The sequence below is a fragment of the Numida meleagris genome, chromosome 3, assembly GCF_002078875.1.
Source record: "Numida meleagris isolate 19003 breed g44 Domestic line chromosome 3, NumMel1.0, whole genome shotgun sequence".
Taxonomy (NCBI): Eukaryota; Metazoa; Chordata; class Aves; order Galliformes; family Numididae; genus Numida; species Numida meleagris.
In genome coordinates, this window is record NC_034411.1 from 17,101,477 (window position 1) to 17,114,794 (window position 13,318).

A 13,318-nucleotide genomic window follows, 5' to 3' on the forward strand; every position below is an offset into this window, starting at 1 on the left:
TGGATGCTTTCCCGTGTGACCTACTGTGGGGAGCCTCCTTCAGCAGGAAATTGGACTAGGTGATCTCCAGAGGTCCCTTCCAACACCCACAGTTCTGTGATTCTGTGATAATACAGTATTGTGGGAAGCCCCTTGTCTTGTGCATTGCTTACCTAAAAGAGCCTTTTTATGGGGCCAGTAACAACCACATCTTGTTAAGTCTGTAGCTGTTGCTGTCAAACTGAAGTGCGTGCCTCATAGAATCCTTAGAGTTGGAAGGGGCCTTTAAAGATAACCTAGTCCAACTCCCTTGCAGTAAACAGGGAGATCTGCAGCTAGATCAGGTTGCTCAGAGCCCCGTCCAGCCCAGCCTTGAAAGTCTCCAGGGATGGGGCATCCACCACCTCTCTGGGCAAGCGTAGCAGTGAATAACTGTAGTCTGAGTTTTAAAACAAGCAAAAAAGTCCTAAGCCCCCCAACACTTAGTAGGCGAGTGGAACTTGCCAATGCCAGTGGTATTGCCAGTGAGAACCACAGCAAGGCTTCTGGAACCACCCTGGGTGGAGGGCAGGAGTCCCAAAGCTTTTTAAGGAGGGAAGATACAAGACACTCCCTGTGTGGTTTAAAGAGTAAACTTCTGACTGTACTTAGAAGAGTATAACTGGGAAAACCCAGCCCAGTAATAAAAGCTGTAAAGAGCAGAACTTTGGCCTGTGGCATGGCCTCTAAAATATCTTCGCACTTAAAGGGCTGCTGCAGAGAGTAACATTTTAAATTAAAATAATGCAAGACTGCCTGGAAAAGGTGGTTTCTAAAACGAGGTTAGAGCTGCAGAGGAAAGGTAATACAGTGGCTGCTCTGATCTTCAATTAGGAAAACCACATGAAATTTCTTGCTCCGTAACAGCCATCTTGTATGATGAAAAAGGCATGTGGGATGCCTGCTGGGTTGTGCTGCTTTTATACTGCAAAACAGCACTTTCCAATACTGCTGTATTAGCTGAACCAGTGAAATTCCTTGTGCAGATAAAGCTTTTTGGTGCTTTTGTTAACACGGACCACAGCAGTGAGGGTGCTGATAAGGAGCCTTAATTTTCTGTCAAAATCATTCCTCAGCTCACCTTTGCATTATAGTTACAACACTGAATACTTGATTAGCACAAATAATCAGTGAATATGTAAGTATGGCTTTACACGTCCTTTTTCCAGTTGGAATTGATGAATGAGTTCTGTTTTATTCTGTTGCTGGAGAGCAGTGAATAGGATAGGTCTCCAGCTTTTATTCTTCTGCTGTATTTTTAATACTTTCAGTATTACAACCTCAGACTAAAAGCCTTAACTGGCTATTAACTGGTCTATTTGCGTGGCATTTTCTGGGTTGGATTTATACCTTACATTTAACGGAACGTATTTACTTGCAATAATTCACTGGGGTAAGAAAAGATTAGCAGGAAAGAAAAAATGAAGTACAAAGTACTATTAGCCTGTGCTGTACTTCAGGTTTATGTGCTGCTCTCAGTGGGTTTTAAGGTATAGTGAATTCCACTCCCTAAATATGAGGAGATAGAATAACTGGCATTTGATTGTAACTTTAATATTAGAAAAAATGTCTGAACACCTCTTCCAGTTCTGACAATAGCATAATAAAAGCACCTTCTTTCTGGGCCTGTTTTGTAGACTTTATTTTCCTGTTTTTCTACTGAAGGAAGCTGGCAACTACTTTTCTCTGTGCACTAACAGGGAAAAATACTTTTGTCAGAACTTTAGGGAACTTCCTGAGCAGTGTAATACCAATGTGCATAAGAGATTTTATGTTATGCACATAATACAAAATATAAAAACATTCAGTCTTCTGAGTAATATTCTCTGTGTGTATAAGCCATTCTGGAGTTGAATCACAAGCCCAGATACACTTGGAAATTTACATGCAAAGAATTGGGTTTGCTGAATAATTATTTGTGCTTGTGCATGTAGATGCACTTGACGAAGATATGACTTGTCCTGACTGAGAGTTTTGAATTGAAAAGACTGTTAGGAGATATATTGTCCTCTTGCTGCTATCACATCACCAGTAGATGTGATGCAGTTGCTTTTGAAACTTGAGGGTCGAAGTGGGTGTTGTAATGGAACAGAAGTTCAAGTGAACAGCCCCTGTATTGCTGTAGAACTTGCTGTTTAACAGATTAAAATGTGTAAGGTTAATATCATTGTGAAGTGGATGCAACTTTCTGGTCTTAAAATTCAGATTCTGTCTCAAAGCATGAACATTTGAAAAGCAAGAGGGGGCAGCTGGGGAGGCAGCTGAACACCTATGAGCTGGGGGCAGGAGACCATGGCAAACAGTTTCTTGTTGTTTAACTTGATAGCTCTCCTTCTGGTCTGAAGGCAGATCTCAGAGACCTGCTAGGAGCTAACCACCAGCCTCCTAAAATGAAATATTGCAATCTTAGAAAATAATTACATTGCCGAATGGTTTGAAATAGTAGAAGAGCTGCTTTCTCTGGAAAAGCTGTGGGTGATGTCACAAAGGTGTTGATGAATTTTAGATATTCTGTTGATCAATTTTAACAAGAGTGAGCATGTGTCATCTCTCAGCTGCTCCATATGTGTGCTTTATGCTCTGAGTAAGATGGTTTTTTTTTACAGGGTAACCATCTTTTGTTGAGTTTTGATAATAGACCTATTTGAGGCAAGACACGTTGAAAAATAGTCTGTCTTACTCAGAGATGACAATTCCAATGTCAGTTTATACTATGTTCTCAGGGTGGATAAAAAAACACCTTCAAACAAGTGTTTAGAGTACTGGTATGCTTTAGTTAAGGGGGCTGTAGAGCTCCTGCTGCTTCATCTTTCTTCCAGGAGACACGTGGAATAGCTGACATTGAGAAAATCAATCAGCTTCTACTTAATGGCTTGTGGTGCATCCAGCTCAAACCTATTTCTAGGACGGAGCGTTACATGTATTGAATGCACAAATGGTAGTGTTAATTATTAACTAAATTGAATTAGTTACCGCAATCGTCTCTTGATGTTCAAAGCTAAAAGTGGGTCACAGAGTCTCAAAATACTTTTACAATGAGTTCTAGCATTGATTTTCATATTTTTGCTCAGGCTGTTGTTTGCCTGGTAGTTTGGAGAAGAAAAGGACATTTTGCATATAGCCTCATAGAAGTAACCTGGTCTTATTCTGATGGAGTTACAGTAGCACCTGTATTGCAGGAAAGAGATCTGAGTCCCTCCAACAGCTCCTGACAAAGGATTTTTTCTTTAAATCGAGCACAAATATCATAAAACCGTGGTAGAATTTTTAGATCAAATCACCTTTTCTACCTTGTCTTCAAAATCACTGACTGTTGAAGCCAAATGTCAGATTTTAGGAGATGCTGAAATTTTTGCTGTTTGTTAAATAGCACTATATGAAGGATATTCACAGGAAAAATGATCACTGGTCTGACTGATTATAGATTAATTAAAACTGCATTTTAATAGAGTATAAAAAAGTTGGGTTTGTATCTAAGAGACTGGATTTCAAAAAGGCAAAACTGAGTCCCTTGACTGAAGTATATTGGTAAAATTTGCTGGAAGAAGTGAGGAATTAGGAAGAAGGGGAGTCGAAGCAGGACTTAAAAATTAGGGGCTGGAATCTTGACTGTTTTGAAGGGCTTCTAACATGGCTGTGTGAGTTAACCACTTCAAGGAGGATATCAGTAATATATAGATTATAAGAGTGAGAAATAACTGTTTAAAAAGTGATGTTGAGAGATTAAAGGGTGCGGGGAAGAAATAGGAGTTGCTCAAAGTAAGATTGGACTAGACTTGCCCAAAAGTGATTTGAATCAAAGAGCGTATTGAGAAGTGTGCGTGAGGGGCACGGAAAGAATGAACAGGTCTGAATGCTTCAGCAATTTGCCCTGCTGCTATCATCGGTTAGGGAGGTTGCGTTACTCCCTTACACGCACTTCAGCATACACATTTGTTGCTTTCTAAAGAGAAGAAAAATCAGGTAGGTTATATATAGCACAAGACGAAGCTTCCTGTATTTTAGGGAAGGGAAGGTATTTCAGGATTGACTTCAGAAAATTGATGTGTTGCTTTGTCTTTGCTGCTTTGTTACTGCTGCGCTATACTGTTGTGCTATATAGGATGTACTTTTTCAGAACGTTAGGATTACTAACATGATGGATATACTTACCTACTTCTGCAGTTGTCTATAAAAATGTAAGTAAACTTTTAGTAACTGGAAGCCATGTTTTTGTTCAAAGAAACAATCTGTAATCATTTTTCAGCGTCTCAGATGCTGACACATATTCTGCAGTGTTCAATAAATACTGATTGCAGTGTCAACAAAACTACCATAAGTATTTTCTGATTTGAGATCTTCATGAATTTATTGTGAACTTGTAGATAAATCCTGTGCCTTGTGAGCTACATCCATGTGAATATGCAGACTGCTCATTACCAGATTTTAATTTTTTTTCTGGCAGGGCATGAGTCAGATGTGTGCTTGAAGCATATAGGGAAAGAAAGCCCCATTTCAAATACGCTATTCCTTGTCCATTGTTTCTTAGCTGGGGAGAGGCATTTCTCTAGAGAGCCTGTTTGCCATAGAAGCAGGCTGCACGTTTTCTTGTGAGCTCTACCTTTGTGGTCTGCTGTACCTGTGTGGTTTGACCTGGGGCCACTTCAGAATAGCTGTAGGGGATGCAGTGTCTTACTGCTAATTGATACCAGGGATAACGTGTGATGAGAAAATAAGTGAGAGGTGAAAGCAGTGACTCCGGTGAGGAAGAGGAATTAGTTGTGGGCTTGGTTGAGGGAGAGAGATCTCACCTGGAAGCCTGAGAATAACACCTGTCTGTGAATAGGAAGTTGGAGTCAGTCATGTTAAGTAATGTGTGTGGAGGGAGTGATGTATGAGCAATTGCTGGAGCAAGGAAATGTAATTTAGAGGAACAGGAGAGAGGAGGTAAAAGAGTGGGGTGGTGGCAGAAGGTATAGCGCAATAGAAATGAAATGGGGAAACTTGGGTGAGGACAAGAGGAAGAGAAAATGGTTGTGAAGAGCTTTGGCATACAGAAAGGTAGGTCTGATGTAATCACTTTCTTTGGAGCAATGAGTTGAAGACTGCTGTGATCAGCCTTGACAGGTATTTTTTCTAATCTCTTTTTCAAAAAAGAATCTTGTGAAAGGGAATTCCAGCAACTCCTTGGTTAACTGTCCTTGTGCGTAACTGCAGTTGTTACTAATTTCTTCTAATACCTGACTAAACTTATTTTCTTATAACTTGCTAAAACTATTTTTTCCTCCTTCCTTCTTCTAAACTTGCAGAACAATGACTCACCTGCCTTTAAAAACCTCTTTTCATTTTTCCTTTCTTATTTGAGTAGGAGTACCGATTTGATTCCCCCTGTGTGTTTGCTGGGTGCTTTTTGAATAAAACAAAAGGGGAGAGAGGAAGTGCTTTGGGATGTAAATATTGCATGTAACATGTTTGAAGCAACCCTTCCACTTTATTCCTGATTAGCAGTGTTTCATTTGAAACAGTGTGCCCACACTTCAGTCTTACTTCATTATACCTCTAATAGTTAGATATATGTTAATAATAGAATTACAAGAAGTTCGGGAACATTTATAAAATGGTGAAGACTGAAAACTTGGTTTGTTTGATCTAAAAAGGAAAAGCATTAAGATGTTTACTTTCCCTTGGATCTTCCCAAGTCCTTCAGTTCCATGTTTTTGATGTGCTCTCGCTTGTTTCATCCACAGTTGAGAACTGTAGTATGTTGTTTCCCTTTCAGAGTCAGTGAGTTACTCTGTTAAACATAACATTCTAAAATAGCTTAGTCAAATGCTGTTTTAAATATACAGACATCTGTTTTGTAAAACAGGTCAGTAATACAAATGCACGGTTCATTTAAACCCCCTAGCTTTAGACATTGAGCAGCAGAACTGCTAGTGTTTAAGGTCTTTCTTTGTATGCTACAGGAGAGGCTGGTTGAAACTGCAAGCTTGTAATGCACAGTGTTATTTTTGGGAAGAACATTCCAGTAAAATGAGGTGTTAAGGCAGTAATTGTCTGCAAATCAATAGGACCTCCTCAAAGGATATTTTTCCTTCTCGAACTGTGGTGTATTTAGTCACGATGGGAGTCCTGGGATTTCATCAGCCGCAGTCCTGGGCTTGGAACAGGCGGTTCTTGAGGTTCGGTTGGGTTGCTCATGGCCTTGTCCAGCTGAATTCTGAAGTCTTTGAGGGTGGGATTCCACAGCTAGCTTCTCTGGCAGCTTGTTCCAGTCGTTAACTGCTCTCCTGGTGCAACTTTTTCTTACCTGGTTGGAAGCTCCTTTTCTGTAACCTTTGGCTGTTACCTCTCATCCCTGTGCACTTCTCAGAAGAGGCTGGCTGTATTCTCTATAATGAGCTGCTGTGTAGTTGAGAATAGCGATTTCATTTCTGCCTTTTAGCTTCTTCTAAGACTAAGCACACACAGCTGTCTCACGCTCTCCTCATGCATCTTTAATCCCCTTAATGGTTTTCTGTCTGACTTGCTCCAGTTTGTCAGTCTTTCTTGTACTCGGGAGCTCAAAACTGGATAGGATGCTCCAGATATGATCTCAAGTGCTGAAAAGAGGGGAATAATCACTTTCTTGCAGACAGGCGGCTACTTTATCCCAGGTGTAGTTCTTTGCTCTTTTGACTCCCCTGAGGTTTCTCTCAGCTGGTTTCTCCAGCCTGCAGACTCCTGTAGCATAGCTCTGCTGTCCAGCGTATCAGCTATCCCAGTTTGAGACAGCCATCCGCAGACTTGCTGAGGCTGTTTTCCTGGTCATTAATGAAGATGTTAAACAGTATCAGCTTTTGACCTGAGTCATTTGTAGTAACAGCTTACCAGTTAGATTTCAAAGTGCTCACTGTAACCCTTTGGGCCTAATCATCTAGCCAACTTTTCACCATCTGCTTTGTAGCCCACATATCCAGTCCCTGTCTGTTTAGTTTGACTTTAGGCACTGCAGAACACTGGGACAAAGGTCTTGCTGAAGTCAAGTTACATGACCTTTGTCATCATCTTGCAACAGAGGGCAATTGGCTTGATCAGGTACAATTTGCCATTGAGTATCCTTGCTGTCTGTGACCAGCTGCCTTCTTGACTTCCAGACGGCTGCACCAAGACCTGTAGGAGTATTTGCCCTATTATAGAATCATAGAATGTATTGGATTGGAAGGGACCTTGAAGCCTGCCCAGCCCCATCCACTAGCTGTGGGCAGGGCTGCTTCCCCCCCCCTCCCCAGTTCAGTCTGCCCGGGGCCCCATCCAACCTTTGAGTGCCTCCAGGGATGGGGCACCACAGCTTCTCTGGACAGCTGTGCCAGGCTGATCTGTGGCTCCCTGGGTATTTGTTCTTCCACTTCTTTATGAAGATCACAACATGCGCCTCTTTTCATCTGTCCAGAAGTTCTCTTGTTCTCTTGATCACCTTCTCAAGATGTTAATGACCTCACAGTGTCACACCTCACAACCTCCACCCTCATTGAGCGCATGCTATTCAGTTCAAAAGAGTTCTGTATCCAGTATGCTGAAATGAAGCCCTGGCTTAATGTCCCTCTATACTGGCATTAAGTACTCCATTTCTCCAGACAGCCATGAAGCTTGCGGACCTGGGAAGGCAACTTGTTGGTAGAGACTGGGGCCAACAGACTCTGGCCTTTTCTGTGTTTTCTGCTGCTAGATACTCCTTGTTTCTCCAGTGGAGCCATGTTTTCTCTAATTCATATTAATGTCAATGCGGTGTTTAAAAGCAAGAGCACAGAGTATGCTTCTCACTTCTGTATTTTTAGGTGGAAGTAAGTTTTAGAAAGGCACTTCCTACAAGAATCTTAGTAGTGAGCTGTGAATTGCGTATCTGTGTATTAACACTGGGGCTGTAATGTCTTAATCAGAGATCAGCCACATCCCCTTTACGCAGCTCTCTACATCAGGAGCATCCATTATATTAAATAAGTAATGTAAAAATGCTACTATCGTACTATTCCAGGAGGAACAGAGTATCCTTTATCTGGAAGTGAAGTGAGTTACATGATCCACAGCAATGGTAATGTAATGACGGATTGTGTTGCAGAGTGCATTCAAGAACTGATTGCACTGGGAGCCTGGACTCTGGAAGCTGTGATTTGTGCCGTGTGTTGAAAGTTTTAAGAAATCACATAAGGTCATTTTTGTTAAAATATGTATAGGAGATGGGAAATGGGTGTTAAGTGTTTTTTCACAGGAAATTGTGAACAGCTGTCAATCTAGTTGCTAAAGATGGTGATGTTCTTCATGCCCACTTAAAAGCTTCCCTTAGTACGACTGGGCTCAGATTCATGGAACTGGAGCACTGAAAATGACAAACCATCAAAAAAAAGATTGTTTGTAGGAAGGAAGTAATGCATCTGACTAGCTTTTGACACTGGTCTTAAGTTAATAGACTTGAACTTTTAAAGCTATGATAGTTCCTTTTCAGTAGATTTATTGATTTTACGGCTGTTAGCTTTGCTCAGTCGCAGCAGAGTCTGGTGCTTGCAAATTGGTTCATCCCTAGATTGTGTCATGGAGCTTGTTATCTGTTTGCTTTGTCAAAAAGTGTACAAGCTGAGAATATGATTTTTCAGAGTGATAGAATTTTTCAGAGATACAATAGATATTTTTGATTTTTTAAAAAAAAGTCTCAAGTTGTATAAAAGGTCATTAGTAGCAACCTCATGCTTCTGTTCCGCCATTAAGTAAGACTGCCATCCAAACAGTACTTGCCAGGCTGTGGCAGAACTTTTGGCTTGCAGTGCCACTGCATTGAATCTGCACTGAGGAATCTTAACCTACTTAAATTACAGCTCAGATTCTGCGTAACCTTTTAGTGTCAGTAAACTCATGAAATGTGTGAAGAAAGTGCGGGGAAAAATGGATTTGCTTGTAAGAGTGGGATATTTTCAGGAAAAAAAATCTGGATAAATTACCAAAAATGGCACACTTAAGAGAGCATCTTGTGTAACAGGATAAAAGAAAGCAATAATATGGATGAGCTCATGGTAGAAGTGTAAACTGAATTATCCCATTTGTGGTTCTCTGGAGTCTAAACATAAGATTTGATTTTACCAGCATAAGAAGGGTGTCTAAAGAGATTTTATTCCTCCTGCAAATATTTTATAATGAAATAGCCAGCCAGCACATAGTTCAGATAGTTTTCAAAATTTCTGTTGGAAGCAGTGAGAACATTTTAATGATTCTTGATAGGATGAAGAATGTGGAAAATTAGGGGGGAAAAAAGATTGCTTTTGCTGTTTAGTGGTTACTTCACTGAAAAACATTATCTCAAAGCTAAATAATGAAAGCTATTAATGAAGTATTTCTCTGAAGTTATCACGAAGTTTGTATACAAGGTGAAAACCAAATTCTGTGTATAAAATTCCAGTTTATCGAAACTCTTATTTCTTCATTTCCCAACTTGCAATTTCAAGAAAACATGCAGTTTCTTTTGGTCATGGGGCTTGGACAAACGTACAGTGTTTAATATTAAAATTGTTCAAAGTCAATTCTTCATTGGGATTTAAAACCTCACCTCTTTAAAGTAGTGTATGTGTCAAGACTGTGCATGCATTTTGAATACATAACGTTCTAGTGCTGCATTTTTTTTCCAATCCAAATTATTTATAAGGAAGACTTTGAATCTGAAGTGCAGTTTGTGACAAAACTGTTCCTCCTGTACAGCCCCAAAGCAGATGAATACGTGGATAGTATTGCAGCAGAAAACAAGGGAAAAAATGAAGGGAAGCGGTAAACCTGTGGAGAGTGAAGTGATGGCGGTGGTGTGCTGAGTTGGACCCTGGTTTTTAGCTGATACTTCTGAGCATCTCCAGTTTTATGGAATGCAGTGTGGGCTATAGATGATCAAAATTAAGGAGTTTTTCCTTCTTTTTAAAAAACAAGACATCAAATTGTCACTCCTTTTGCCTGCTGTAATAATTAGTCTGCTTAAAAAAAGAGACAAGAAACTTCTTTTGTGTACAAAGCAGTTACAGTTTCGGTTACTTTCTCATGCAGTTTCTGTGATGTTTTTTCACTCCTTGTACTGCCTGCATTCAGAACACATTCATTGTTACACTTCCTCCGGTGCTCATTCCAGAGTATTTTTGCAGATACTTTCTCTATTATTATCAATTAAAAAAACAACAATTTGTACAGAAATTTTCATAAGACTGATATTTCTGAAATATTATTCTGAACTGTGAGCGTTTGTCTGACTCAAGCATGTGTTTTCAAACTTAAACAACAGTTTCTAATAAAAATAATTGCTGTATTTTTACGTGAATCAGCATATGACAAACCTAGAGATGGTACTCACATTGCCAACTCAGTGTCTGCATGGTCATTCTATGGAATGCTTTTATGTTAAATGTGGTAATATGCAACAATATTTAAAAATATAAAATGCATAGGCTTATAAATTAGTAATTCTATGTGGAAAAACAGACTTTCTTTTGAGATTAAGCTGTTGTTCTATATGATACTTCCTTCCTGCAGTGATTTCCTTAGCCTATCCAGTAGCCTCCTGCTGCCAGGGAATGGTCTGTTGCTAAAACTGTGAAAGAACAGATCTTTAGCAAAAAGGAAAATGTATTCGGTAAGTTAGTTACTATAAAAGCAGACTGCTCTTAAATTAATGTTAAATGATGTTATACATGAATTGAAAAGCAGTTTTCTTCATTGAAGGCATTTATCAAGAGAAGAAAACTGTACAACAATAAAATTTTGGAATAGCGTTGCAAAATACCATGCCAGAAGTCGAGCTTCATTCCTTTGCAAGCTTTTAATCCCAGCATTTAGGTTCAGCTTCCTTTATTCCTTAGTGGTAGTAGGTTTTATTTCTAGTAGAGACTTTCCCATGCAGATTTCTGTCTGGTTTCTGATACTGCAGCTCGTCTGTGTTCTGAGTAATTCATGAGAAGAAAAAGTGGGAGAGATGAATGAATCTCTCGGTTATCAATCAAAAGTTTTTCTCAGCAAAGGCAAGAACTAACACATTAGAAGGGAGCTGCTAGTGAAGCAATCTGGAGCTGCTCCCTCTGCTTTCGCCTCCCAGTCGAATGGTAACTCGCGTATGAGTTTGACCTGCTCTAAGAAATCAACAGCCACTCTCATCCTCAGGGTGATCATAATGTCAGAAGAAGATTCTGCTTGAAAAACAGGCATTAAGTACGTCAGCTGGTCTCAACTTGCTCTTATTCTAAAGCTTAGAAAGTGTGTTAAATGTTGTACTGTCTGAAGTCCTGGGGTGGGCAAGCCATGTTATTTGAAGTTGGTTGCAAGCAATGAGATGACATGGCTTGTTCTGCTATACCTGGCACCCAGTGCTTCTGTGAGGCAATATATTCAGCTAGGTTTTTGCAATGCGGAAAAAAAAGGAGGTTCTTACCTTTCAGTTAGTAAGTTAGAGAGAAAAGTAACTTAGGGCATTAGAAACATCTTACTAACTTGAAAATGCTAGCAAATAACTATTGAATTAAGCTAAGGGAGCAACTTAGAATACATGCCAACTTCATGGAGTACCTGTTTTAGTTGATAGAAGGTAGTGGTGCACTACCAGGTGTATTTTCTTTTAATAGCTAAGTGGAAAATGCGCATGGTCATTCTGTCGTGCTGGTAAGGGTTCAGGAACAACCAGGGAAAATCATCTTACAAAACTCCACCAAGATATAAAACTGGATATTTAGACCAGTATCGTGCTGCTTGTGAAACTCTATTTTAAGACATCAGTATTAGAAATGTTTGTGGTTTTCTAGCTGTGTGTTGCAGTTTGAAAATCCTAAGTAGGCATTTGGTGAATCAGCATCTTCCCATTCCTTTCTGACCTGCAAAGACTGCACATTAGAGAATGTTGTTTCTATGAATTGGGAACATACCAGCCAAAAGCCACTGAATCACCAAAAGAAGCAGTAGTGGATATGACTTCAAAAAAAACCAAACACAACTGTAGTTGTTATATTGCTAAGATACTAAAGATTGAGAACCTGAGCAGTCTCAACTTGTCCTTGCTTTTGTTGGTATATTGCATTATCTTTTCTGTGGCTGCAGTCCTGCAGTATTCTGTATGCATTTGATCATCTACAACACTTCATCCTTTTTTTAATCCCTTAATGGAGGGAAAACAAGCATCCCCTTTGCTTGTGGAGGCTTAGCTCAACAGACTGCTGGTGTCACTGTGCATTGAGCTTAAGAACTTGGAATGTGAAAGAGGGAGCACATTCCATTTCGGCAAAGGAATCATGTCTGTTAGGGGTCAGTTTGCTGTGGTTTTTGAACTTTCCATATGATCTCATCGCTGGAGGAAGAAAGTATATTCTCCCTTAAGAACAATCCTATGATTCATTACTACTATATTTTTCTGTGTGAGCTTTTCGAGTGCCAGACCTCCCCTTACTTCCCCCACTCCCAACAAAAAACAACCCCCCCGTCTTCAGCTTTATATAATATTGCTGTAGGTGGATTTATCCAGAATAATAGTTGGCTTCAACAGTCAGAGCTTTACATATTTGTCTATAGAAGAACTGTTGCTAACATATATTTATCCAACTATTTGTCAAGCTTCAGACTTTGGGAAGAGGGCTCGAACGCTTTGTTTCCTAAGGTTTGGTAAGCATTGTTTTGCATGAATCTTCCCTTCTGTGGATATAGTTTCACATGGTTAGTTTAGTGAGTTTACTTGGAAAGAGATAATTGCTTCATTTAATTGAGTGAAGATTTAAATTGTCACTTTAGTTCTGCAGCCCACTGGCCTAGTGAGCTGGCAGTCGACTCCTGGAAACAGCTGCGTGCTTTGGCAGCAGCCTTTGGAGCTGGAGGGAGATGTCTTGCTTGTCCTCCCGCATACCCCAGCAAGAGCTTCTGTTGGGAAGATGTAGGCTAGTCAGAATGTAACGGCTCCTGGCGCTGTTACACCAGTAAATACACCAGAATAAGGAAAACCCGTAGAGACATGAGTCAACAAAGGATGCTTTGGAAGGCCTAGTGACATGGCGAAGAGGTGATGACCCTTTTCCTTTTATTCTGCAACATTACTTTAGAGAACTTGCTCATTCCCAGTCTGTCTGAAAAATGCATGCTGTAATCATACCAAAGTGGCTCTTACATGGTGTAGGAAGTAGTCTCCTAACATCTGACAGTCAAGTCCTGTAGTCGAAGGAACACAAGCATTCATAGAGCCTCTGTGGGCTATTAAGAGGTCATGTATAAATACCAAGATGAGTGAAGACTTACCTCCTGTTGGAAATACAGTAGGGAAGTGGAATAAAATTGGAGAGCAAGGAAT

The 13,318-nt window shown here is 40.0% G+C and overlaps 1 protein-coding gene across 6 annotated transcripts in view; it reads left to right on the forward strand.

Moving 5' to 3' along the window:
* ENAH (ENAH, actin regulator) overlaps positions 1-13,318 on the forward strand; it is a 93,009-nt gene that overhangs the window by 30,247 nt on the left and 49,444 nt on the right. The window contains exon 1 of one of the 6 annotated variants that reach the window (XM_021390255.1): positions 3,857-3,981. The exons of the other annotated variants lie outside the window; for them this stretch is intronic. Within the exon in view, the coding sequence (XP_021245930.1) occupies positions 3,872-3,981 (110 nt within the window). The 5' untranslated portion in view covers positions 3,857-3,871. Of the gene's footprint in view, positions 1-3,856; positions 3,982-13,318 lie in introns of those variants that run through there. 6 annotated transcript variants of the gene reach the window in all.